The sequence below is a fragment of the Carcharodon carcharias genome, chromosome 21 (assembly GCF_017639515.1).
Source record: "Carcharodon carcharias isolate sCarCar2 chromosome 21, sCarCar2.pri, whole genome shotgun sequence".
In the NCBI taxonomy this organism is placed as follows: domain Eukaryota; kingdom Metazoa; phylum Chordata; class Chondrichthyes; order Lamniformes; family Lamnidae; genus Carcharodon; species Carcharodon carcharias.
The window spans coordinates 3,219,657-3,245,308 of NC_054487.1; the positions used below are offsets into that span (position 1 = coordinate 3,219,657).

General features: G+C 45.0%; 1 protein-coding gene across 1 annotated transcript in view; it reads left to right on the forward strand.

The window, feature by feature from the left end:
- Nucleotides 1-25,652, forward strand: part of LOC121293399 (NACHT, LRR and PYD domains-containing protein 3-like) — a 70,600-nt gene that overhangs the window by 32,744 nt on the left and 12,204 nt on the right. Inside the window, 7 exon segments of the mRNA XM_041216449.1 lie at nt 4,852-5,889; nt 7,661-7,814; nt 8,179-8,227; nt 8,229-8,397; nt 15,031-15,082; nt 18,011-18,181; nt 24,059-24,223. Coding sequence (XP_041072383.1) covers nt 4,852-5,889; nt 7,661-7,814; nt 8,179-8,227; nt 8,229-8,397; nt 15,031-15,082; nt 18,011-18,181; nt 24,059-24,223 — 1,798 coding nt within the window.

Below are 25,652 nucleotides of genomic sequence, written 5' to 3' on the forward strand. Positions count from 1 at the left end.
TGGTGGTTTTCCCATCTATCTGCTGCCCTGGTCCTCATAGGTGGTAGTGGTCGTGGGTTTGGAAGATACTGTCTAAGGAGACTTGGCAAATTCCTGCAGTGCACCTTGTAGATGGTACACACTGCTGCTACTGTGTGTCAGTGGTGGAGGGAGTGAATGTTTGTGGATGTGGTGCCAATGAAGCGGACTGCTTTGTCCTGGACGGTGTCAAGCTTCTTGAGTGTTGTGGGAGCTGCACTCATCCAGGCAAGTGGGGAGTATTCCATCACACTCCTGACTTGTGCCTTGTAGATGGTGGACAGTTTTGTGGAGTAGGAGGTGAGTTACTTATTGCATGATTCTTAGCCTCTGATCTGCTCTTGTAGCCAGAGTATTTTTGTGGCTAGTCCAGTTCAGTTACTGGTCAATGGTAACCCCCGCGATGTTGGTAGTGGGGTATTCAATGATGGTACTACCATTGAACATCAAGGGGCGATGGTTGGATTCCCTCTTGTTGGACATCGTCATTTTCTGACACTTGTGTGGCGTGAATGTTACTTGCTACTTGTTAACCATGCCCTCCTGCACTCTTCATTGAACCCCTGGCTTGATGGTATTTGTAGAGTGGGGGATACGCCGGGCCATGAGGTTACAGATTGATTTTGAGTACAATTCTGCTGCTGCTGATGGCCCACATCGATGCCCAGTCTTGAGTTGGCTGGATCTGACTGAAATCTATCCCATTTAGCACGGTGGTAGTGCCACACAACACAAAGGAGGATATCCTCAATGTGAAGGTGGGACTTTGTCTGCATAATGACTGTGCGATGATCACTCCTACCGATACTGTCATGGGCAGATGCATTAGCGGCAGGCAGGTTGGTGGGGATGAGGTCAAGTGTTTCCCCTCTTGTTGATTCCCTCACCGCCTGCTGCAGACCCAGACTATCAGCTATGTCAGTTAGGACTCGGCCAGGTCGGTGAGTAGTGGTGCTACCGAGCCACTCTTGGAGATGGACATTGAAGTCCCCCACCCAGAGTAATGTGCTGTTGCCACCCTCAGTGATTCCTTGGTTCAACATAGAGGAGAACCGAATCAGCTGAGGGAGAGCGGTATGTGGTTCTCAGCAGGAGGTTTCCTTGCCCACGTTTGACCTGATGCCATGAGAATTCTTGGGGTGTGGAGTCGATGTTGAGGACACCCAGGGTAAATACCACTGTGCTGCCACCTCTGCTGACAGGACACCTGTATTATCCCAGACCCAGGGATAAGGATGGATATTATCTGATAATGTGGGACATTATCTCCATGAGGATTGACTAGCCTGTGAGGCAGCTCTCCCAATAAGGAGGACTTTGCAGCGTCGACAGGGCTGTGATTGTTGTTGTTGTTTCCTTGGTCGATACCGGGTGCAGCATCTGGTTTCATTCCTTTCTTGTGTTACAACTGCGTGTGAGGTCATTTCAGAGCTAACTGCAAAGAGCTAATTGCTGTGGGTCTGAAGGTGCATGTAGGCCAGACAAGGTAAGGACGGCAGATGGGTTGAACCAGTTGGGTTTTTACAACAATCGACAATGGTTTCATGGTCATCATTAGGCTTTTAATTCCAGATTTGTATTGAATTCAAATTCTACCATCCACCATGGCGGGATTCGAACCCAGGCTCCCAGAGCAGTACTCTGGGTCTCTGGGTTACTAGTTCAGTGACAATACCATCGCCTCCTTTCTGAGAATCTGAATGATTGGAACCTTTGTTTTAGAGATTCTCAGATTCTGAAAATCAGTGAATCAAGTGCTGGGAAACAGGAGATTGAACATGATGAGGATTTGTCATTGATCCTCAACTATGGACATATTCAATTTACAATTCATATGATATGATTTCTGTAGTATTGTGTAAATGTGTGGGCATTTTTTGACTTAGTCCAGCTGCTGTTTGCTATTCTGATATTTTATACACACCTGCCAGAATCCCACTATTCTGTGAATCAGAATGCAAACCTGTGTGTGCACTGATTCTCTGGGCTCACAGTGAAGAGCTGGGCCTTGAGCCAGATTTTACAGGTTCCCTGCATCCAAGAAATCATTCCCATCATTAACAAATCAAATGCTGAGCAGGAAGATCGTAGAAGGTCCATCAAGCCAATTCCACACCACAATGGCTCAACCATGATGGCTAAACAGTTCTTCTCGCTGCTGCCTCCCACTCCCCCACCCCTGCTACTCTCAAGGATCATGCAGTCTCCTGGTAGAGGCAAAAATAGAAAAGCCCAGAGCCAGTGTAGGAAAACGTTCCCTCGTATTCTTCTCTAATCTCCTCAGTTGATCGAATCCAATTCAGGAAATCACGTTGTCCAGTTGTTACCAAAAAGTCAGTTACTTTCTCCATGACGCGATCTCTATCCAAGTCATGAACTGGGCCAGCTCCCTCTTCTGAGTCAGCATCGACCATAGCAACTGGAAACTCATTCCAAAGGCTCTCAGTTCTCCGGGCAGAGAAAAGAAACACTGAATATGCTGGCCATTCTTACACTTACATAGTTTATACTAATCCTCCCCAATTTGATAAACTAGCATAATCTATCAATCGGGCCTCTATCCAGGCATCCATGTATTTACTAGGCCTTTGTAAATTAGCGTAAATCTTTGCTGCTTGAAATTAAACAAATTAAAATTCTTGAGCCTGTCTGAGTAGCTGAGCTTCTCTAAGCTGGGAATCATTCCTGCAGCTCTCCTTTGGAACTTTTCCAATGACACTATATTATCCAAAATGTAGGGATAACCAAAACTGCGCACACTATTGAGATGTGGTCTGACCGGGAACCTGGACAGGCAGTGTGATAGCCCTTGTTTAACACTGATTGGTTCAATTAATATAAACTCAATACTTTGTTAGCTTTAACTACAGTTTTTCTGCACTGATCATGAACCTTCAGTGATCGGTACACAGTAGCACCAAGATCTCTTTTATCTCTCACCCTGTCTCAGTATTGTTCCCTGAAAATGATGCTTGGATTCAATATTGGCCCAATCAATATGTCTGAGGTACAGTTATCTGAAAGGAACATTGTTTGCCAATGTGTGTCCACAGTTGTAGCACATCTAAATGCTTTATTGGATTTGATCGCCCTCTCCGATCTTAATCTTCAAATCGATGTTTTTGTCATCTGAAAATGTATATATTGTACTCCTAACACCCTACAACTTGTGCTCCTGATTCATATTTTCACCCTTGTCCAGCTCATGACTACAGATTGTCAAAAGTCATGGGTGTAGGACCAACCCTCGGGAGAGATCACTTGTCACATATCTTCCAATTAAATTTGAGGTTCGGGATTGAAGAGACTTCCTAATCCAGAGTTTCAAATTTCAACTCTCACTCCATCAAATGAAGTAACCTAGTGTGAGGATGCTTATCGAAGGCTTTTTGAAAGTCTAGAGTGACAATGTCCAGCAGATTTCTCCCATGCCCTATCCTAGTGACTTCCTCAATAAACTCTACCAAATTTGTTGGACACAAGCTAATTTTTTTGAAGTTGTGTTGTGAATTTCTAATGGCCTCTTCACTTTCCCAGTGATCATAAAGAACTTCCCTAATTATCCCTGCCACCATTTGTCCCTTTTTAAATTGTACAGATAATGTTAAAGAAATTTGCAATGTTACATTTTTATTATTTCACGGATCAGAATGAGAGGTCATAAAGTCTTTGATCTGAAATGAGAATATCTACAGATATTCACACAACAGAACATTAATGTGGAGAAATGTGAGGAAAAGGGAATATTCAGGGTGACTAGGAATCTACTGACCCATTTCCTCATGGCGGTGAAAGAGAGCTCACTATTCTACTCAAAGAATAATCCGACAATTTATGGGTTGTGTTTGAACCCAATGTAATAATTACAATAAATATATTTTTTAATTTCCCAAAACTACATTGTGGGAAAGTAGAAGCAAAATTAACTATTTGTAAACAGTTCAAATGAACTGTGAATGTTACTGCTCTAATGTTTCATGGAGTGAAGTAGGTAGTTGTTCTATTTCTAGTTCTGATCAGTAAGATGAGAGGACTGTTGTAAAAACACAATCAATGTATCCATGTGAAAAACTCCTGAAAATTGTTAGCGATTTCTGAAACGTAGTACTACAGGAAAAGGATTATTGTTTTTGAGTTCTCTGTCCGAAGGCATGTCTGACTCACAGCTAAACCATGGTAGGGCAAGGAGGCAGGTCCAAGATCCACCCCAGCTGGAGTGGAATCGAACCCCATGCTGTCGGCACCAACCTGATCCACACTGGCTGCCCAGAAAACTGAGCCAATCGGCCCTAATATCTCAGATAACCTGCCCACAGCCTGAGAGAATACCAGAAGGACTCTTGCTCTCCAAGTGCACAGTGATATCAAAGATAACTTGCTGAAGGCAGGTTACAGTAACAGTGGGAATCCCGAACAATCACAGTCACTCCCTCTCCCATTCATATCCAATGTCCTATTTACCATTGCTGCAGAAGATTGGCTTGGCTGAGGATTTCATAAACTGATTGACAAGAACATCTACCACCAAATAACCAGGGCCTTTGTGGATTTGTAATGAGGTGTCCAGAGTAAGGGCAGGTCAGAGAGTGTTAACCATCAGAGAAAATATCACCTTTATAAAATCTCCATGTTCAGTAAATATTAGAACCAAGTGACGACTTTAAATTTTCCTTGGCCATTGCTCACTCTCAAGCGAGGTTTCCAATAATTGAGCTTTAATTCCTGCACAAACTTCGATTAAAACCATAAAATGAATCTATCTATTCAGCAAGATCATATTGAGAAGCCTTTTATGTTACTACAACTAACATTTTCTGTCTACTCTAATTGAAGGTGTTCAACAGAAACACAAGGAGATCCTCCGGGTTCAAACTGAAACATTGAGAGAGAACACTATCCTAATAAAGGAGAAGGTTAAGATTTTCCAGCTGATTGATCGATACACTGAGCTAACGATCATTTCTAATGTTCGAGATCGGACACTTGTAGAACATGAACTGCTGGCAAGAGGCCGAGACCATGAAGAGTGGAGAGAGAAACATCTCCGGAGAGAACTGGAAAAAATCCGAACTGATCAATTGTTCCAGAGCAGTTTTTCCCTGAGAAAATCCAAATCTGGGAGTTCCGCAGCAGTGAGTGGAGTCCCAGGGATCCGAAAAACAACAATGGTACAAAAGATAGTTTATGGTTGGGCCACTGGGAAAATATACCCACACTTTCAATTTGTTTTCAGTTTTAAATTCCGGGATTTGAACACCATTAACTGCAGAATAAACCTGAGGAATCTGATACTGTTTTTCTATCCTTACTTTGGGAGTGTCCTGGGAGAGCTCTGGAAGAACCCAGAGGGATTGCTGTTTATATTCGATGGTTTGGATGAATTCAAGGACAGGATTGATTTTGCTGATAATCGGAGAAATACAGAGCCTCAGTCCATGTGCACTGATCCTGAATGCAGGTGTAAAGTGTCTGACATTGTGTACAGTTTAATACAGCACAAGCTGCTCCCAGGATGTACAGTGCTAGTGACCAGTCGTCCCACTGCACTACATTTATTGAAAAAGGCTGAGATCAGTGTCTGGGCTGAAATCCTGGGATTTGTTGGTGAAGAGCGGAAGGAATATTTCAACAAGTATTTTGAAGATCAGGCAGTGGCAGCAGCTGTTTTCAAATATGTGGAGGAGAACGAGATCCTGTACGCCTTGTGCTACAACCCTTCCTACTGCTGGATCCTCGGTCTGTCACTAGGCCCCTTCTTTACACAAAGAGACAGGAAACAACTGCAAATTCACAGTAAAACCTCTGCATTGATTTCTGATGTTGTTTCCATGTTTCCTGTGATATTGGGCAAAACAATTAAATCTGATCTGAGTTTTTATTGAATGTAATTACATTTCGGGGCTTCCCGAAGGAGGGAAACAGAGGCAGTGGAGGGAGGAAGCGAAAGTGCCAAGAATACTGACACCGGCAGTGTGTCAATTTCAAGATGCTGATGCTCGTTTCATCATGAATCACCAAGAGGAGGCGGGTTGAGACAGGAATCTCAAGTAAGACAGTTGAGAACTTTTTTAAGCACATAATAAGGTTTGAGATTTGAACTTCTAATGGAGCGGACAGTTTATCTGTTCACCTGAAGGAAAGTGGGCACAGAGTGGGAGCCAGCCATGGCTGCCACACTCCAATAAGGCCAGTGGGGCAGAGACTTAGCAAGGGGGTTCCGTGGTGCTGTGGAAGTGGCAGGGAGAGTGGAAACTCAGGATTTGAATGGGGTTGGCAGTCCCAGCAGTGCAGAGGGAAAAGAGTAGGGAGAAATGCTGCCAAGAACAATTGAGAGGCCACCTTCCCAAAAGGAAAGCTCCAGCTGTCAGATGTTGAATGAGGGGCAAAACCCTCCGCAGGAAGGGCAGAACCCCAGGCATCAGTTGGGCACGGGAGAGGAAAGAGGGGCAGGAAGGCAACAGAGGCCAAACATTCAATACAGAAACTATTGCTGAAGACGGAGCTATCAAGGCCCAGTGATGGTGGGTATTGTGACCCTTCAGGCAGTGGCCACATATATCTGTGTTCTCAATGCTGAATACCTCGCAGCGCTGGTCACAGTTATTGTGGCATTGAACTGCTTCACTTCTAGCTCCTTCCAAGGATCAGGTGTGGACCTTAGAGACATGTCGCATGTGGCTGCTCACCAGGCCATCTCACAGGTCATGGATTCACTTTTTGCCAGAGCTGGACAGCGCATTCATTTAATAACAGGGAGGCCTTGCAGGGACACAGGGATTCCCCCAGGAGCAGGGTATCACTGATTGTACCCATTGGCCATCAAGGCACCCAGTGACTGGTCAGGGAAATCCATACAGGAAGGGCTTCCACTCCCTCAATGGCTCGTCTGTGACCACAACAAAAACTTCCTCCATGTGTGCACTCACTTTCCTGGCAGCTGCCAGGATACTTCATCCTCCAAAGTGTGTGTGCTAGAGGATAACGGATATTCCTCAAAGTGATGTTACTGAGCTCTCTGTGGGAGTCCCAGAAAGAGGCTCAATGGTTGGATAACCATTGAACAGGACATCAGGCTTCTGAAGATGTGATTCCAGTGCCTGGGCCAGTCGGGTGGTGACCTCCAATCCCCTGTTGCACGTGTCTCTGTCAGTGTCTCTGCTGCATTCTGCATTACATGGCTCTCCAGAGAGGTGTGGACCTTGAGAACAATGAGGCACTGGGATGACACAGCTCATCGAGGGAACAGCAGGCTGTGAGAGAGGAGGTGAAGGGAGAGGACGCTGAACAAAGTGGAGCCCCTGCTGCATGATGAGGCGGCTTCCTCCTGCCACCCTCGGGGAAGAGTAGCTCGCCCCCGCCCCCTCCCTCATGGCCTCCAGTTTGGCAGCGATAAAGTCAGGGGATTCCCTGCCCTGGGTGCCAAGCCTCGGGCTTCCCTGTGACATCTCACTTCCCTCTGCTGCTGTGGAAGGCTTTGGTATAAACCCCTGATCTCTCCTTCAGGACAACCAGCAGCCTCAGTGATAGCTGCCAAGTGAACAGGAAATCTGTCTCCATGACAAATAATCACGTCCCCATGTAAAAATCATAACTTTAATCACTTTCTCACCGGTTGTGGGTTTCTGACCCAAAATAACCCCAGCTCCTGTTCCTCACCTCCATTGTGAAAATTCAGCCTGTTTTAATGTAGTTCTCACTTCTCTGTTTAGATTGAGTTCTAATAATCTGGGAGATTTAGGAGTGAAACTACTGTCTGCAGCCCTGAGGAATCCAGGCTGTAAAATACAGGAATTGGAGTAAGTACCAGACTCTGTGAGTTTGTGTTTATAATAACCAGATGTCTGACACTGTATATTATTATTATTAGTATCAGGAATTAGGTTATTAACAGCTCTATGTACGTTATTGTGAGCGTCAGTAATAGGATTAATATTAATCAGTGGGGTGAAAATGGACATGGAAATGGTAGGGATGTAAAACAGGTAAAAACACATTTTCTGGTGTCTATAGGAACACCCGATATTGAGGTCTATTGAAGTAGACCCATATTGCAGATGACCGATGCAGTGCTGACTATTCTGCAACTTCATACATGTCCAATTTCACCCCTGCCTGTATTTTCTCCAGATTTCCACTGTTTTCCCTCCCTGTGAACTCCAGACTGTGTAACAATCCTCTCACACATTCTTGTGCTAAGGATGTTGCCTCCGCTTGTCAGTACAAACCAGTCACTGACAAAACTGGACCTAAGTAATAATAAACTGAAAGATTCTGGAGTGAAACTACTGTCTGCAGCTGTGAGGAATCTGGGTAGTAAAATACAGAAACTACGTAAGAACATAAGAAATATGAGTGGGTGTAGATCATTTGGACCCACTAGCCTGCCCTGCTATTCAATAAGATCATGGCTGATCTGATTGTGTTTTGAATTTCACGTTCCTATCTGCTGCTGATAATCTGTGATTCCCTTGTCTAACAAGAATCTATCCAGCTGCTCCTTAAAATATTCAATAACCCCGCCTCCACCACCTTCTGAGGTGGAGAGATCCAGTCTCACAACTGTCTGAGAGAAAAAAAATTCTCATATCTGTCCATAAATGAAAAACCTTAATTTTAAAAAGTGACCCCAAGTTCTGGACTCACCCACAGGAGGAAAAATCTTTTCCATCTCCACCTCATCAAGACCATTCAGCATCTTATACACTTAAATCAAATCATCCCTCACGCTTTTAAACTTCAGTGGAAACAAGCACAGTCTATCCAACCTTTCCTCATAAGACAACCCACTCATTCCAGGTATCAATCTAGGGAACAACCTATGAACTGCCTCCAACGCATTTACATCCTTCCTTAAATAAGGAGACCAAAACTACACACTATTCAAGATACGGTCTTACCAATGCCCCATGTAACTGAAGCATAACATCCTTACCTCTCTGTTCAATTCCCCTTTAATAAAGGTCAGCATTCCATTAGCCTCCTGAATTACTTGCTGTACCTGCATACTAACTTTTTATGACTCATGTACTAGAACACCTAGATCCACCTGCACCTTGGAATTCCGCAGTCGTTCTCTGTTTAAATAATAATTTACTTTTTTATTATTCCTGCCAATGTGAACATCTTCACATTTTCCCATGTTATAATCCGTTCACCAGATTTTTGCTCACTCACTCAACTTATCTCTATCCATCTGCAACCTCCTTCCATCCTCTTCACAACATACTTTCCAACCAATTCTTTGTGTCATCTGAAAATTTAGCGACAATGCCATCACTCCCTTCATGTAAATCATTGATATAAATTGTAAAAGGTTGTAACCCCAGCACACATCCCTGTGAGACTCCACTCAACATATCCTTCTTTTTGGAAAAAAAGACCCATTTATACATATTCTGCTTTCTACCAGCCAACCAATCTCCTATCCATGCTAATATGTTAACCCTACACCACGAGCATTTATTGTCCACAGTAACCTTTGGCATGGCACCTTATCAAACGCCTTCTGGAAATTCAAGTGCAGTATGTCTACAAGCTCCCTTTATCCACAGTGCATATTACTCCTTCAAATAATTCCCAATAAACTGGTTAAATATGGGCAGAATTTTCGGGTTGGTGAGTGTAGGTGGGCCTGTCGCTGATGCATAAAATGACGCACGGTGACATTGGACGGGAGTCTCAGCTTCACTGCGTGCTATTTAGATTTTCAGTTTGGCGGGTGAGCAGCCAAACTGTCAAAGGCCTATTGAGGCCATTAAGAAAGTGATTAAAGTAGTTCAGAATGCTGCTTGTCCAACCTTAAGGTTGGAGGGCAGGCAAAGAGTCCAGGTGGCCTTCACATTTTCCATAAAATTTCATCCATGGGCGGGATGAGGTTTCATGAAGGGTTTATTAATTAAATAAAACATTTTTAAACATTTGATAAACGCTGTCACATGAGGGGACATATCTAAATAGTTTTTTGTGTCTTTAATAAAAACTTCCATTCAGCAAGTAATCTGCGTGAGGCCGCTGCGTGCCTGAGGGTGATTTCTGCCTCTTTCACCCGCGCATGTGTGAAAGAGCACAGACCCCGACTCAGGGAATCCAACCCCAGCCCCACTCCCGCTGCCCCCACAGGGAGCGTTCAGCGCTTTGGGGGCGTGCGTCACACTGGGCGGGCTTTAATTGTCCCGCCCACCTAAAATGGCGGCACAGCCTCGATCTGGGGTGCTCATTGGGATCGCACCCGACCCCACCCAACCCCCATCCCTTTCTGCCCATGTTTTTCCTTTCACAAAACCATGCTGACTCTACCTGATTACCCGAGTTTTTCTCAGTGTTTAGCTGTAACCCCCTTAGTGATCAATTTTAACAACTTCCCCACCACAAATACCGATAGTTTCCTGTTTCGTGCCTCACTCCCTTCTTGAATAGACAGGTTATATTTCCAACTTTCCAGTCTGATGGAACATTTCCAGAATCTAGTGAATTTTGGAAAATTGGCACCAACACACCATCTACCTCATTCCACACCACTTTTAAGATGTGAGGTTGTCGTCCATCAGGGGGAGGAGACTTGTCATCCCACAGCTCCATCAGGTTGCTCAGTACCACTTCCTTAGTGATTGAATTTTCACCAAGTTCCTATCTCCCTTTCACCTTCTGATTAGCAGCTATTACTGGAATATTTTTTGTATTCCCTGTCGTGAACACAGAAATAAAATATTTGTTTATTTCATTCGCCATTTCCTTATTATCTACAAATAACTCCTCACTGCCTCTCTCTAGAGGACCAACACTTACTTTACTTAGTCTTTTCCCTTTTGAGTACCTGTAGAAACTCTTGCCCATTTTTACATTTCTAGCTAGCTTCCTCTCATGTGCTAATTTATTTCTCCTGTTTAACCTTTTAGTCATTCTTTGCCATTCTTTATATTCTGACCAATCAGCTGTCCTGCCATTCATCTTTGCACTGTTATGTTCATTTTCCATATGTTTGATGCTTACCTGAACTTCTTTAGTTACCATGGATGGTTATCTAAATAAGTTAAGGATGTTTTTTCTTTATCGTAGGAATATACTTATTCTGAATTATCTGAAATATCCCCTTAAACATTTCTCTATTGACATATCCTAAAACTAAGTATCCCAGTTCACTTCTGCTTGCTCAGCTTTCATGCCCACATAGTTACCCTTATTTAAATTTAAGGTACTAGTCTCAGACCCATTCTCCTCCCTTTCAAGCTGGATGTAAAATACAATCATATTGTGGTCGCTGCTACTTAGTTGTGCCTTCACTTTCAGGTCACTAATTAATCTTGTCATGTTACACAATACCAAGTCTAATATAAGCTGCTCCCTGGTTGGTTCCAGAACATGCTGCTCTAAGAAACTATCTCGAAAGTATTGTAAGGACTCCTCATCCAGGCTACACTGCCAGTCTGATTTTTCCAGTTTATATGTAGATTACAATCACCCATGATTATTGCCGTCCCTTTAACATAACCACCCAATATTTCTTCTTGTCCTCCATTGTGGTTACTGTTAGGGGGCCTGTAGAACACTCCCACTAGTGACTTTTTCCCCTAATATTTCTCATCCCCACTCAAACCGATTCGATATCCTGATCTCCTGAAGCAAGGTCATCTCTAACTGTTGCACCAATGCCATCTTTGATTACCAGTACTACCCCTCCACCTTTACCGAGCTTCCTATTCTTCTTCAATGTCATGCACCCTCAGTATTCAGGACTGAATCCTTGTCATCCTGCAGCCACGTCTCCATAATGGCTATCAGGTCATATTTATTTACTTCAGTGTGCTCTATCAATTCATTTACTTTGTTATGAGTTCTCCATGCATTCAGATACAAAGCCAATAGTTTTGCCTTTGTTACCTTTGTAACATCTCGTCTTGACCGTTGGTGCATTCTCTGTCCTTTCCCTTAGGCCTTTCCTGCCATTCTCTGTCCCTCATTTCTCATATTACTAATTTGTTTTCCTGTCTTGCGTCTACCCCTTGATTTGCTACATCTGGCCAAGTTTGATCCCTCACTCACTGCCCCCACCCTTCCCCAAGCACCCTGTTTGGTACAGAGCCCTCTCTACTTCCCGAATTACACAACTCACAGGAACACTCATCCCAGCATGGTTCAGGTGTGGACCGTTCCATGGTACATCCCCCACTTTCCCCAGTACTGGTGCCATTGCCGGTGCCCCACAACCCGGAACCCATTCCTCCCCACACCAGTCTTTGAGCCACACATTCATCTCTCTAATTTCATTTTCCCTCTGCCAGTTTGCACGTGACTCAGGTAATATCGCAGAAAGTAGTACCTTTGAGGCTCTGCTTCTTAATTCGGTACCTAGATCTTCACACTGACTTTGCAGAACCTCTTTCCTTTTCCTGCCTATGTCGTTAGTACTTACATGGTCTACGACAATTGGTTCCTTCCTCTCCCACCAACATTCTCTCAAGCTCTGAACAGATGTCCCGAACATTGGCACTGGGCAGGGAGCACAGCTGTCTGGAACCTCACTCCTTGCTACAGAGAAGAGTGTCAATTCCCCTCACTAAACTATGTCCTATTATAAGTACATTCCTGTTTGCACCCACACACATGAACGGCTTCCTGTACCATGATACCATGGCCAGCCTGCTCATCCACCTTGCAGGCCTCGCTTTCGTCCACACAGGTTGTGAGCACCTCAAACCTGTTTGATAATTGCAAAGTCTGAGGCTCCTCCACTGCTGTATGCTTGGTCCCTATACCTGTTTTTGCCACAGTCACGTCATCCTGTCCCTCACTGTTGAGCAAAACAGGTGACCCTATTCTAAGAGGTGTGACCATCTTTTGGAATAAAGAGCCCAGTCATTTTTCCCCCTCCCTTGTGTTGAGCAGAGCCTGCAGTTCGGCTTCCAGGTCAATAAGCCTGGTCTGGAATTCCTCTAGCTGCTTACAGATTCTTCAGGCCTGTTTGTCATGGATCGCCTTGGCACCCAAGCGTTCTCACATCCCACAGCTGCAATGTAACACCTGTCCTGCCATTCTAACCTATGATATTTAGTTAACTAAACCGAATGACTTTATTCCTATGTGTGCTACAACTTACTGTGCTTATTGAATGTGAGTACCACTGACAACTAAAAGTTATATGTTTCTTGAATACACAAGTATGTGTATTGGGTGTTTGATTTAATTATTTTTTTAATGCATGTTTAAATTTTAATTTTATGGTTTTAAAGTATCGAGTTTTTTAATTTCAAACTCTCAGTTATTTCTATTTATGGATCTACCTTAACACCCACACCAGTATAAGCGCAAACACTGTCCCTTCCACTGGGCACTTACTGGCCAATCAACGCACTGGCTTCCTGTGATGTCACAATTACCTTTCCCCCCCACACTTCTGCCTGACAGCAGCTGAAACGGTGCATTCCTCAGCTCCCACTGCCCCCTGCAGCTCCCCTCCCACTCCCAGCAAGGTCGGCCGCTCTGCAATCCCAGGACAACTTGCAGGCCAACCAATGGGAGAAGCACGTGATCCCACAACCAACCGACACGATTAAAGTTTTGTACACCTGTCACATCCAGTTGTGAATGGTGACGGGTGAATAAACAGCTCACTGGAGGAAAAGGCTCCATCAATATTCCCAACCTCAATGGGGGAGTCCAACCACATCTGACGATTATTGGCTCAAACAGTCCAATTTAACTGGATCAGACCCATTCTTAGACCATTAAAGTTGGCGTTCCCCATATTAATTATTCTTACTCTGGACTGTTCTTTGTTTTATCCCATAGTCAGCCTAAACCTTACGATACAGTGATCACTCCTTTATACTTGATCCACTTGGCCCATCTCATTCCAAAGAACCATGTCAAGCTGTCCATCCTTTCTCACACTAGAAACACGTTGCTGTAGAACAATTTCCTGGTCACTCTAAGAATTCTGGCCCCTCTCTGCATGTCACATTAATACTATCACAGTCTATATTTGGATAATTAAATTTCCCCATTATAACTACTCTATAATTCTTGCACCTCTCTGGAATTTCCTTGCAAATTTGTTCTTCTCCATCTTTCCCCTAGTTGGTGGCCTATAGACTAGCAATGTAATTGCACTTTTTTATTCCATAGATCCAGCCATTTAAATTCTGTCCTTGACCTCTTTGGATCATCCCCTTTCTTCAGCACTGAAGTATTCTTTTTAATCATTCCAACCATCCCATTCCATTTTCTCCCTATCCTATCTTTCCAGCCCTGCCATTCGCTGAGTGAGGCCTCTGTTACTGCCACAGCACCATGTTTCCACATGGTAAGGGCACCTAGAACTCACCAATCTTATTTACCACACTCCATGCATTCACAAACATGCCCTGTAATCCTGATTTAGACTATATTGTCTTCTCCCTTACTATTTCCTACTCTAGTGCTAAACTTTCTCCCAGTATTCCTTTGTGTTCCTCTCTCATATTACATCCTGGTTCCCACACTTCTGCCATGTTAGTTTAAACCCTCCTCAATACCAGGAGCAAATCACCAGGAACTCAGTTCCAGCTCTGTTTAGGTGCAATCTATCTGGCCTGTAGAGGTCCCAGTTCCCTCTGAGCTGGTTACAAAGTCCCAGCAATTCTAAATCCCTTTCCCCTGCACCATCTTTCCAGCCACTAATTCATCTGCTTACCCTGCTACTTCTATGTTCACTTGTGTGGGACACAAGGTGTTATCCAGAGATTACTGCTTTTCAGGCCGCGCTTGCTAATTTCTTACCTAGCTCCCTAACTTCTCTCTGCAGGGAAACAGTCTCAGTGTAGGCTACTGAAATTTAAGTGCTAATGCTTCACTTAAGTGGTTATGAATCTTTGGAATTCTCGATCACAGAGGGTTGTGGATCCCTATCGTTGAATAAATAATTCTAAGGCTGAGAGAGACAGGTTTTTGGTCCCTCATGGGATTGAGCAACATGGGGAGTGGGTGGGAAAGTGGAGTTGAAGCCCTAGGTTATCCATGATCATATTGTCTGAGCAGGCTACTATGGATCCTATTTCTTTGTTCTTGTGCAGCAAGACCTGGAGAATTTGTAGGCTTGGCCTGGTAAGTGGTAAGTAACAAATGCACCACACAAGAGCCAGGCAATTACCATCTCCAACAAGAGAGAATCTAACCTCACCACGACTCCACCACCACCACCCCACTCCCACCCCACAGAGGCTGGGAATTCTGCAGTGATTAACTCACCTCCTGACACCCCAAAATCTCTTAACTATCTAGAAGGCCACAAGTCAAGAATATGAAGGAATGCTCTCCACTTGCCTGGATCAGTGCAGCTCTAACAACAATCAAGAAGCTCGCCACCATCCAGGGCAAATGAGCATGCTTGAACAGAATCCCATTGATCAACTTAACATCCATTCCCTCCACCACCGACCCACACTGGCGGCAGCATCACACCAAGACTCCTTCAACAGCAGCTTCCAAAACCGTGGCCTCTACCACCTGGAAGGGCAAGGTCAGCAGATGCATCAGAAACTGCAAGTGGCCCTCGAAGTCACACACCATCCTGACTTGGAACTATATCCCCATCCCTGAACTGTCACCTGGTCAAAATCTGCAAGTGAAGCTTGAGATTCAACATACAGACGTGTTCCATATGAGTCTTTACTTAGACGCCCATTTAATATAATTAATCTTCCACCTTGTACAGCTCTGTTGCTGTTTCTTTGAATGTCCTTAACATTTCCCTGGAACCGTTAGCACATGAGGCAAAAATGTTGGAAGTGAATTGCACTCATTCGTTGTTGCCCTTCCATTCTCACCCTTTCCAGGAGCCAGTGAACTGTTAAAGGCCCAGTAATGTTCTTTAAAATAATGGTGAAAGATTAATTTTGTGATGCACCAACTTTAAATTCATTGAAGACACATACACAGCATGGTGATATGTCACAACAAAATATAACCCTGTGAAACCCAAGTCCAATGAGATGAATCTTTGAGAGTGATGATGGGGGCTCCTACATTGCACTCCCCTTGTGCTGTCAGCTGAGGTGGAGGCAGGGTGCTGACCTTTCTCCTCCGAGGATTTCAATGAAGATGGTGGTTGTCCTCTGGTTCCCTGAGGTCTGGAGGGCCCCAGCATTCTGAGGGCCTCCTGCACAGATACTGGAATCGGCTCTGTTATCGTGGGTTTGTGAGGTGCTGGTGTTCTGGTCAGAGCAGTGGAGGACCCGCTGCCAAATCCAGGAGCTCCCTGAGAGGAGCCCCCAGATGCTGCAGGCAGTCACTCCTATATACTTTCATGGCACACTGGACCCTCCCTGCTCACCTGAGGAGTCCGAGGACTTGGTGGTGACTCTGGTAACCTCACCCCCCTCTCACCCAGCCATTGCTCATGGAGGTGGTGATGACATGCAGGTCAGTGTGTATCTCCAATCGTTGGCATGCTGGATTGACTGTCCATCAAGGTCACCAATCTCTCAGTAGAGGAGACACAGCAATACTCATAACTTGGATTAACTCCTACATCCTTTGTGTCTGGTTACACATAGTTTCTTTAAGCTCTGCCAGATGTTCACATACCTCATGCTACAGTTCAAACATCTGCTGCCTGGTTGAAGACGTTGGTGACATGTCATCAGCCTGAAGCTTGACATTGCCTTTCCCTCCCATAATCCTCCAGTGTGAGTGACCTTGGCTATTACTGTCTCCATCAGCTGCTTGGGCGTGTCTGTGCTGTTCACCAGATTGTGATTCCTTTACTAATGGAATGTGATTATCTCCCGACGTGATAGTACCTGCACTGGTGGAGGGTGCGAGGGGAATAATATGCCGGTGCACCCTCTGAGGTCCCCTTCTCTCCCTCAGAGGTGGATGGCTGTCACCCAGTCACGGGTCTCGATATGTGAAAGAAAAAATAGTGTTTCTAGGGAAATGTTTGTTTTGTGCTCGCCAGAGGGTCTCCTGTGTCCATCCATTAGGGCACTCATTCTCTCAGCTCCACAACCCACCTCAACATCAGTGATTGCCCACCCTGCCTCCTGATCTCCCAGTTCATGTGTCTGAATTTCCATGGGTGTAAGGATGAGAAGATCTGGGACACAGTGACCCATCTTGGCTCAGGCCCTCTTGTCAGCTGTTTTCATCTGCAAGCTTAGAAATCTTCATGTACCTCGCCCATCAAAGAGACACACTAGCCTATACTGGTGACAGCCTGACTGTCTCGTATGGCACCACATGCATGTCTCCTGCATGCAGCACTCATCAGCCTGCAACCCTTGATCTGTCTTCTTCCATTTCAGCTCTTCATTCAGTAACCAGGGCTCCCTCGCTAGTCCCTCCAGAGCTGCTGTGTTTGAAAGTACTGCTGGCTGCCTTTACAGATGGTGCCAGCATTGTCTGAACCGGGACGTCCACTGTCTGCACCACCGAAGTGGACGGCTCCTCCCACCTGTCAGCTCTGATAATATCGCATTGGTAACTCTGAGTACCCTGACCCTACGTCCAAACACCCACTTACAATCTGATCAGGCCTTCACTGCCTCTGGTAAAATTCCAGTCATTGTCTTCAGCCCCATCACAAACTCCATTCCGGAGCCATTGACCATCCCATGCCCCTCCCTAGCAACCCAGATAAGGACATGGGAATCCTGTGCTTTTGTTCTGTATCATCATCCTTTTTCATATTGTCCTTTCCTTGCCGCCCTCCCATCCCCATTTCCTTGTTGCTTAAAACCTGCTGATTCGCTGATTTTTTTTTTTCAATTCTAATGAAAGCGCATTGATAGAAACATTTAACTCTTTTTTCTTTCTGAACAGATATTGCCTGACCTGCTGAGTATTTCCAGCATCTTCTATTTAGATTTCAGATTTATACCAACGATAGTATTTTACCTTCTAGATAAATGGAAGTTGTTTCTTGAATTTCTCACACTATATATTATTATTGTCATTAATGGTCTTTAAAACACTGACTTTACCCTGATCCGGTTATCTTTCTCCCTCTGATCTTCAGCCTGTATGGTAATGATCTCACAGATTCTGATGCTGAGGATCTCGCCTCTGCTCTCAGTACAAACCGGTCACTGACGGATCTGAAGCTGAGTAATAACAAACTGGGTGATTCAGGTGTGAAACTATTCTCTGTGGCTTTGAGGGATCCGGACTGTAAAATACAGAAACTGTGGTAAGTACAGACTGTGTGATATTGTGTTTATAATAGCAGGATATGCAACAAAACAATGTCAGCACTGTTACTGGTATAATAAATAAACGCTTCCAATTTTTCAGTGCTGGTGATAAAGTTATTGATAAAAAAAATCTATATTTACTCTGATTGATGTTATTTCTGTCAGTAATCCAGTCTATGGTATATCTGTCCCACAGATGTTTGTGCTGATGGTGCAGGGGAATAAAGTGATGATGCAGCCTCTGAGGACCCCTGCTCCTCCTCAGAGGTGGGCTGTCCCCCAGTCACAGGAGTCCTTGATTTGTGAGAGTGAGAAGAGTGATTAGAGGGAATTCCACATTAAAACACACCCTCAGACGATTGTTGTGAGCAGTGATGGACACATGAACAAAAAGCTTTGTGGTCAGAGGCTCTCCTGTGTCCATCCATTAGACCATTCACTCTCTAAACTCCACAACCCATCTCACCATCAGTGATTGCAGCCCAGCCTCTAGGCAACCCAGTTCCAGCCCTTCACCTTCCATCAAAGTCCTAAATTAGCCTCGGCTGGTGCAGACTGAATGTCCATCATGACACCACAGGGATGGCTCCTGCATGGAGCCATTTGGTCTTGACAAATAAACACTGACTGGGCCCTCCAGAGAGGCTGACATGTCTCTAACAGCCAATCTGCTGCCTGGGCATTGCCAGTGGCTGGGTGGGGATGACCTTTCTACCAATTTCACTTTCATCATGAAGCTGTAAGCTTCACCTTGTGTGCTGCATTCACGGCCATTATCCTCATCCCCAAAAGAAACTCCATCCCCTGATCACTGATGCTCCATGTCCTCTAGCGACCCCGGGCAAGGACTTGGGGATGCTGTGCTTTTGTCTTGCAAACAGGGAAATTATCCCTTTGAGTTCGTGACGCTAGAATTACAGCGAGTATGACGTGGTTCAACGCCCAACAGAACAACACAAACGTGACATTCAGAATCAACTCTCAATCTGTACTGAACTGTTCCCACTTTACTTCCATTTACAGTAAGCTTACACTTAGTCGCACATGTGATATATATGTGATATCAAGTCCCTAGACTATCCCTGTCTGAGCTAGCTATTCCCAAAGCTTCTTGTATAACACTTACAATCACCCCTCGGCTGGTCTTCTGATGAGGATGTAGATCCTGTTTCCGGTGACTGTCTCTGGCTGCAGGTGTGTGTATTATACTGCCGATCTCAGTTCATACTAAAACAGCCCTCTGCACAAAATGGTGATTGCTCTTTCTCTGGTGGCCAACTTGGCTGATCTTGTTAGCTTATGTTCTCTCACTGGAAACAGTTGTTGATCTTTAATCAAGAGGCACAAAAGCCAGTTTGTTCCTGCTGATGGCTTATCTGTCCCATTGTCTGATTATAATGTTAGCCGACGGCAAACCAGTTTTCCTACTCAGGTGTTAATATTCACCTGAAACAGATGTTTGACCACATTTCTTGCTGCAACTTGGCTCTCAAAAAGCAAAGTCTCACCCCAGGAGTGAATGATTGCTGTCCTTCATGCCCCATCATACCTTTTGTCCTTTCCTTCATACTACTCCATGTGACTAGGGACTGATACATGAGCACTTTGTTTTGTGGTCTCCATAGGCTCTCCTTTGTCCATCCATTAGGCTATTCACTCTCTCAGCTCCACAACCATCTCACCGTCAGTGATTGCCCGCCCTGCTGCCAATCTCCCAGCTCCAGCATTTCATCTTCCATTGGTTTAAGGATGACAAGATCTGGATGTAGCCACCCATCTTGGATCATTCCCTGACATTGTGTGCTCTCTTCTACAAGCACCTAACTGTCCATTGTTACTCACCCATCAAAGACATACACGAGCCTACGCTGGTGACAGCCTGACTGTCCAACATGGAGACACAGGGATGCTTCCTGCTTACACCCACTGAGCCACAGCAGCACAGGAGTCAACTCTGACTGACCGGAGCTCTCCACAGAGAGGCTGACATGCTTCTGACAGCCAATGCTGCTGCCTGGGCATTGCCAGGGGCTGGGTGTGCAAGACCTTTTGACCAAGTTTACTTTCATCCTTAGTCACATACAAGGCTGTAAGGCTAACACTGTGTACTGACCTCACAGCCATTATCTTTCTACCCATCACAAACTCCATTCCTTTACCATTCTCCCCCCACGTCCAGACACGAGTGACACGGGTTTAAGGTGTGGAGTCAGGTGATTTGTTTTGTACCCTCACCAGTTTTGTCACATTAATCATCCGTGCACTTCCATTTTGTACCTGCCCTTGCCACCAGATTTCACCTTCTCTTAAAACCAGTCAAGACGCAGCTTTTCCCAGTTCTAATGTAAGCTCATCATACTGAATCATAAACATAAAAACAAAAAACTGAGGATGCTGGAAATCCAAAACAAAAACAGAATTACCTGGAAAACTCAGCAAGTCTGGCAGCAACAGCGGAGAAGAAAAGAGTTGACGTTTCAAGTCCTTATGACCCTTCAACAGAACTGGGTGAATCCAAGGAGAGGGGTGAAATATTAACTGGTAAAGGTGGGGGGTGGAGGGTGGTTCGGTAGGGGGAGAGAAGTAGAGGGGGTGGTATGGTTGTAGAGACAAGCAAGAAGTGATGGGAGCAGATCATCAAAATATGTCACAGACAAAAGAACAAAAGAACGCAGAGGTGTTGAAGTTGGTGATATTATCTAAACTAATGTGCTAATTAAGAATGGATGGTAGGGCACTCAAGGTACAGCTCTAGTGGTGGTGGGGGGGCATAAAAGATTTAAAAATAATGGAAATAGTTGGGAAAAGAAAAATCTATATACATTATTGGACAAAAACAAAAGTAAGGGGGAAGAAATGGAAAGAAGGTGGGGATGGAGTCTCCCCTTGTCCAGTCCCTTCCCACCTACATCCATGATTCCTCTGACACCTTACGTCACGTCAACAATTTCCAGTTCCCTAGCCCCAAACGCTTCCTCTTTACCATAGAAATCCAATCCCTCTACACCTCCATCCCCCACCAGGATGGTCTGAGGTTCCTTAGATTCTTCCTCGAACAGAGGCCCGAAAAATCCCCATCCACCACTACTCTCCTCCGTCTGGCTGAACTTGTTCTCACACTGAACAATTTCTCCTTCAACTCCTCTCACTTCCTCCAAATAAAAGGTCTGGCTATGGGTACCCGCATGGGCCCCAGCTATGCCTAAACAAAAACAGAATTACCTGGAAAAACTCAGCAGGTCTGGCAGCATCGGCGGAGAAGAAAAGAGTTGACGTTTCGAGTCCTCATGACCCTTCGACAGAACTTGAGTTCGAGTCCAAGGAAGAGTTGAAATATAAGCTGGTTTAAGGTGTGTGTGAGACCCAACTACGCCTGTCTCTTTATGGGGTATGTGGAACATTCCTTGTTCCAGTCCTACTCCAGCCCACTTCCACAACACTTTCTCCGGTACATCGATGATTACTTCAGTTCTGCTTCATGCTCTTGTCGGAACTTGGAAGAATTTATTAATTTTGCTTCCAATCTCCACACCTCCATCATTTTCACGTGGTCCATCTCTGACACTTCCCTTCCCTTCCTTGACCTCTCTGTCTCAATCTCTGGTGATAGACTGTCCACCAATATCCATTACAAGCCTACCGACTCCCACAGCTACCTCGACTACTGCTCCTCACACCTGCTTCCTGTAAGGACTCCATCCCATTCTCTCAGTTCCTTCGCCTCCATCGCATCTGTTCCGATGATGCTACCTTCAAAAACAGTTCCTCTGACATGCCCTCCTTCTTCCTTAACCGAGGTTTTCCACCCACAGTCGTTGACAAGGTGCTCAACCGTGTCCGGCCCATCTCCTGCGCATCCACCCTCACGCCTTCTCCTCCCTCCCAGAAACATGATAGGGTCCCCCTTGTCCTCACTTATCACCCCACCAGCCTCCGCATTCAAAGGATCATCCTCCGCCATTTCCGCCAACTCCAGCATGATGCCACCACTAAACACATCTTCCCTTCACCCCCCCTATCGGCATTCCAAAGGGATCATTCCCTCCGGGACACTCTGGTCCACTCCTCCATCACCCTCTACTCCTCAACCCCCACGTATGGCACCTCCCAATGCCCATGCAAAAGATGCAACACCTGCCCCTTCACTTCCTCTCTCTTCACCATCCAATGGCCCAAACAGTCCTTTCACATTGGAGAGACCAAACGTAAACTGGGCGACCGCTTTGCAGAACACCTGCGGTCTGTCCGCAAGAATGACCCAAACCTCCCTGTCGCTTGCCATTTTAACACTCCACCCTGATCTCTTGCCCACATGTCTGTCCTTTTGGCTTGCTGCTTTGTTCCAGTGAAACCCAACGCAAACTGGAGGAACAGCACCTCATCTTCCGACTAGGCACTTTACAGCCTTCCGGACTGAATATTGAATTCAACAACTTTAGATCTGGAACTCCCTCCTCCATCCCCACCCACTTTCCGTATATTCCCCCTTCATTTTGATTTTTTTCCAATGATTTATATAGATTTTTCTTTTCCCACCTATTTCCATTATTTTTAAATCTTTTATGCACCCCCCACCCCCACTAGAGCTATACCTTGAGTGCCCAACCATCCATTCTTAATGAGCACATTCGTTTAGATAATATCACCAACTTCAACACCTTTGTGTTCTTTTGTTCTTTTGTCTGTGACATATTTTGATGATCTGCTCCTATCACTGCTTGTTTATCCCTACAACCACACCCCCCCTCCACTTCTCTCCCCCAGCCAACCCCCCCCCCCCCCCCTCCACCACCTTAAACCAGTTTATATTTCACCCCTTCCTCGGATTCACCCAGTTCTGTTGAAGGGTCATGAGGACTCGAAACGTCAACTCTTTTCTTCTCCGCCGATGCTGCCAGACCTGCGGAGTTTTTCCAGGTAATTCTGTTTTTATACTGAAACATGAACCTGTCCTGAATGTTTCCCTTGTCGGGTGCACGATCGGGGAGCCTGGGAGCGGATGTGAAATGCGCTTCTGCCCGATCTGCCCCGCGACCATGATCTTATGCTGCTTGGCCGATGGAGAGGCAGCCAGTGTGAAGCGGACCCCGGGAGAGGCTCAGCACTGCCGCTGGGGGAGGGAAGAGGGCGGCACCGACCTCACTGTAAGTGCTGGTGAGCGCTTCCAGTCAGCTCCCTGAAGGCAGACAGATGCCTCCGAGAGCTGCAGACCTCCAAATAATAAAACAAAGCACAAAAGGTGCTGCCAAACTGTCCCTGCAGCACAATCAAGCTCCTGAAAGCAGCTCTCACACAAAACACACAGAGCCAGATATTTATTTTTATTATAAATCCTAACGGAGATTCCGTCCCTCCCTTGGATGAGGTTTCATCAAGAATGTAAAGGTTTTTTGACCGATTGGCTGCTCCCCCAACGTCAGGTTGGATGGGCCACGAAAACCCGCTGACAATTGGGACGTGAATGTGTTTAATTTCCCGCCTCATTGTCCGCGGGAACTCTTCAACGTCTGCGCGTGCGCGCCCAACCAAATATCGCCCGTGTGCGCGATGACGTCAGGACGCTGGTCCGACATCATCTCGCGCGATTCCCCGCCTGCTTGGGTCAGGCACGCGCGCGCCCCCCTGCGGGACTCTGGGCTCTGTTTGTCCCGTCACAGATACTGTCTCCCAGGCTGACTATTTACAGAACATCCCTTTATATTTCACACCCACAGCATCAATTATAGATTGCTGTTATGTTTTGTAGCTGTGTTTCTGGAATGTTTCACACTGTATATTATTATTTTAATCAGTTACATTCTTTGTAAAGAAACTGGAAATTTATTCTGATTCCTGTTATTTTTTCTCTCTCGAACCCTCCCCCCACCCCCCAGTCTAGGGGATAACACTCTGACAGATTCCTGTGCTGAGGATCTTGCCTCTGTGTTTAATCACTCACTGACACATCTGAACCTGGCTGATAACAAACTGGGAGATTCAGGAGTGAAAAGACTGTCTGTAGCTCTGAGGGGATCAGACTGTAAAATACAGAAACTGGAGTAAGTACCAGAGAGTGTGAGATTGTGTTTGGAAAAACTTAATACTTAACAATATATATGAGCACTGTTACTAGTGTTAAAAAACACTGCCCATTATTATTATTGTTAGCTATGAATAAAAAGAAGCATTTACTTTGATTCATGTTATTTCTCTCTCTGAGCACTAGGCAATGGGATGCCAGTCACAAAGATCTTTGTGTCGAGGGTTTAGGGGAATATTGCGAGGTCTCCCCTCCTCCTCAGAGTTGGGTGGCTGTCCCCGGTCACTGTGGCAATTAATTTGCAAAAAAGAGAAAAGTGTTTAGATGGCAGAAGCTAGGAAAAGGTGGTGGGGTTCCTCTGTTAATAACTGATGACATGAGTACAGTAGTCAGAGATGAACTTTGTTCAGAAGATCAAGATGTAGAATTAGTTTGAGTAGAAATAAGAATTAGCAAAGGTAACATGTCACTTTTTTATTCAATCATGGGATCCAGGCATCACTGGCTAGGCCAACATTAATTGCCCATCCCTAATTGTCCTTAGGAAAGTCGTGGTGAGCTGCCTTCTTGAACCGTAGCAGTCCACGTGGGAGAAGCTTATAGGCCCCTAATACCTTCACACTTTCTGACAGAATATACAGGAAAAAATAACCGGCGCTTGTAAGAAAGTTGCTGCAATAATCGCGGGTTATTTTAATCTTCATCCATATTGGATGAAGCAGAATGGCAAAGGTTGCCTGGAAGATGAGTTTGTAGAGTGTATTCAAGACAGTTTCTTAGTGAGTATGTTCCAGTGCCAACCGCAGAATGGCTATTTTAGACCTGGGAATGTTCAATGAGACTGGATTAATTAATGACATCATAGTAAAGGTGCCTTTTATCAGCAGAGTATGAGAGAAAGCTACTTAGAAGTATAAAAGCTGATAGAGGTTCTCCAAATATTTATATAGGAAATGATAGTTAGTGTACATAATATATAGTGTGCATAGGTCCCTTAGAAAAAGAGGCCGGGAAATTAATACTGGGAAATGAGGAAATGGCAGAAGCCTTGAACAGGTATTTTGTGTCTCTCTTCACTGTAGAAAACACAAGAAACATCCCAAGAATAGTTGAAAATCAAGAGGTAAAAAGAAAGGAGGAACTTAAAACAGTCAGGGTTATGAGGGAAAAGGTATTAGGGAAACGATTAGAATCAAAGGTTAACAAGTCCCTTGACTTACTGGCCTTCATCATAGAGTCTTAAAGGAAGTGGCTGCAGACATAGTAGAGGCATTGGTTTTTGATCTTCCAAAATTCCCTAGATTCTTGGAAGGCCCAGCGGATTGAAAATCACACGGGGCGAATGTATTCGATTTCTTTGAGGAAGTATCATGAAAATTGATGAAGGAGAATCTGTAGATTTGGTGCACTTGGATTTCCAAAAGCAATTTGATAAGGTGTGACCTTAA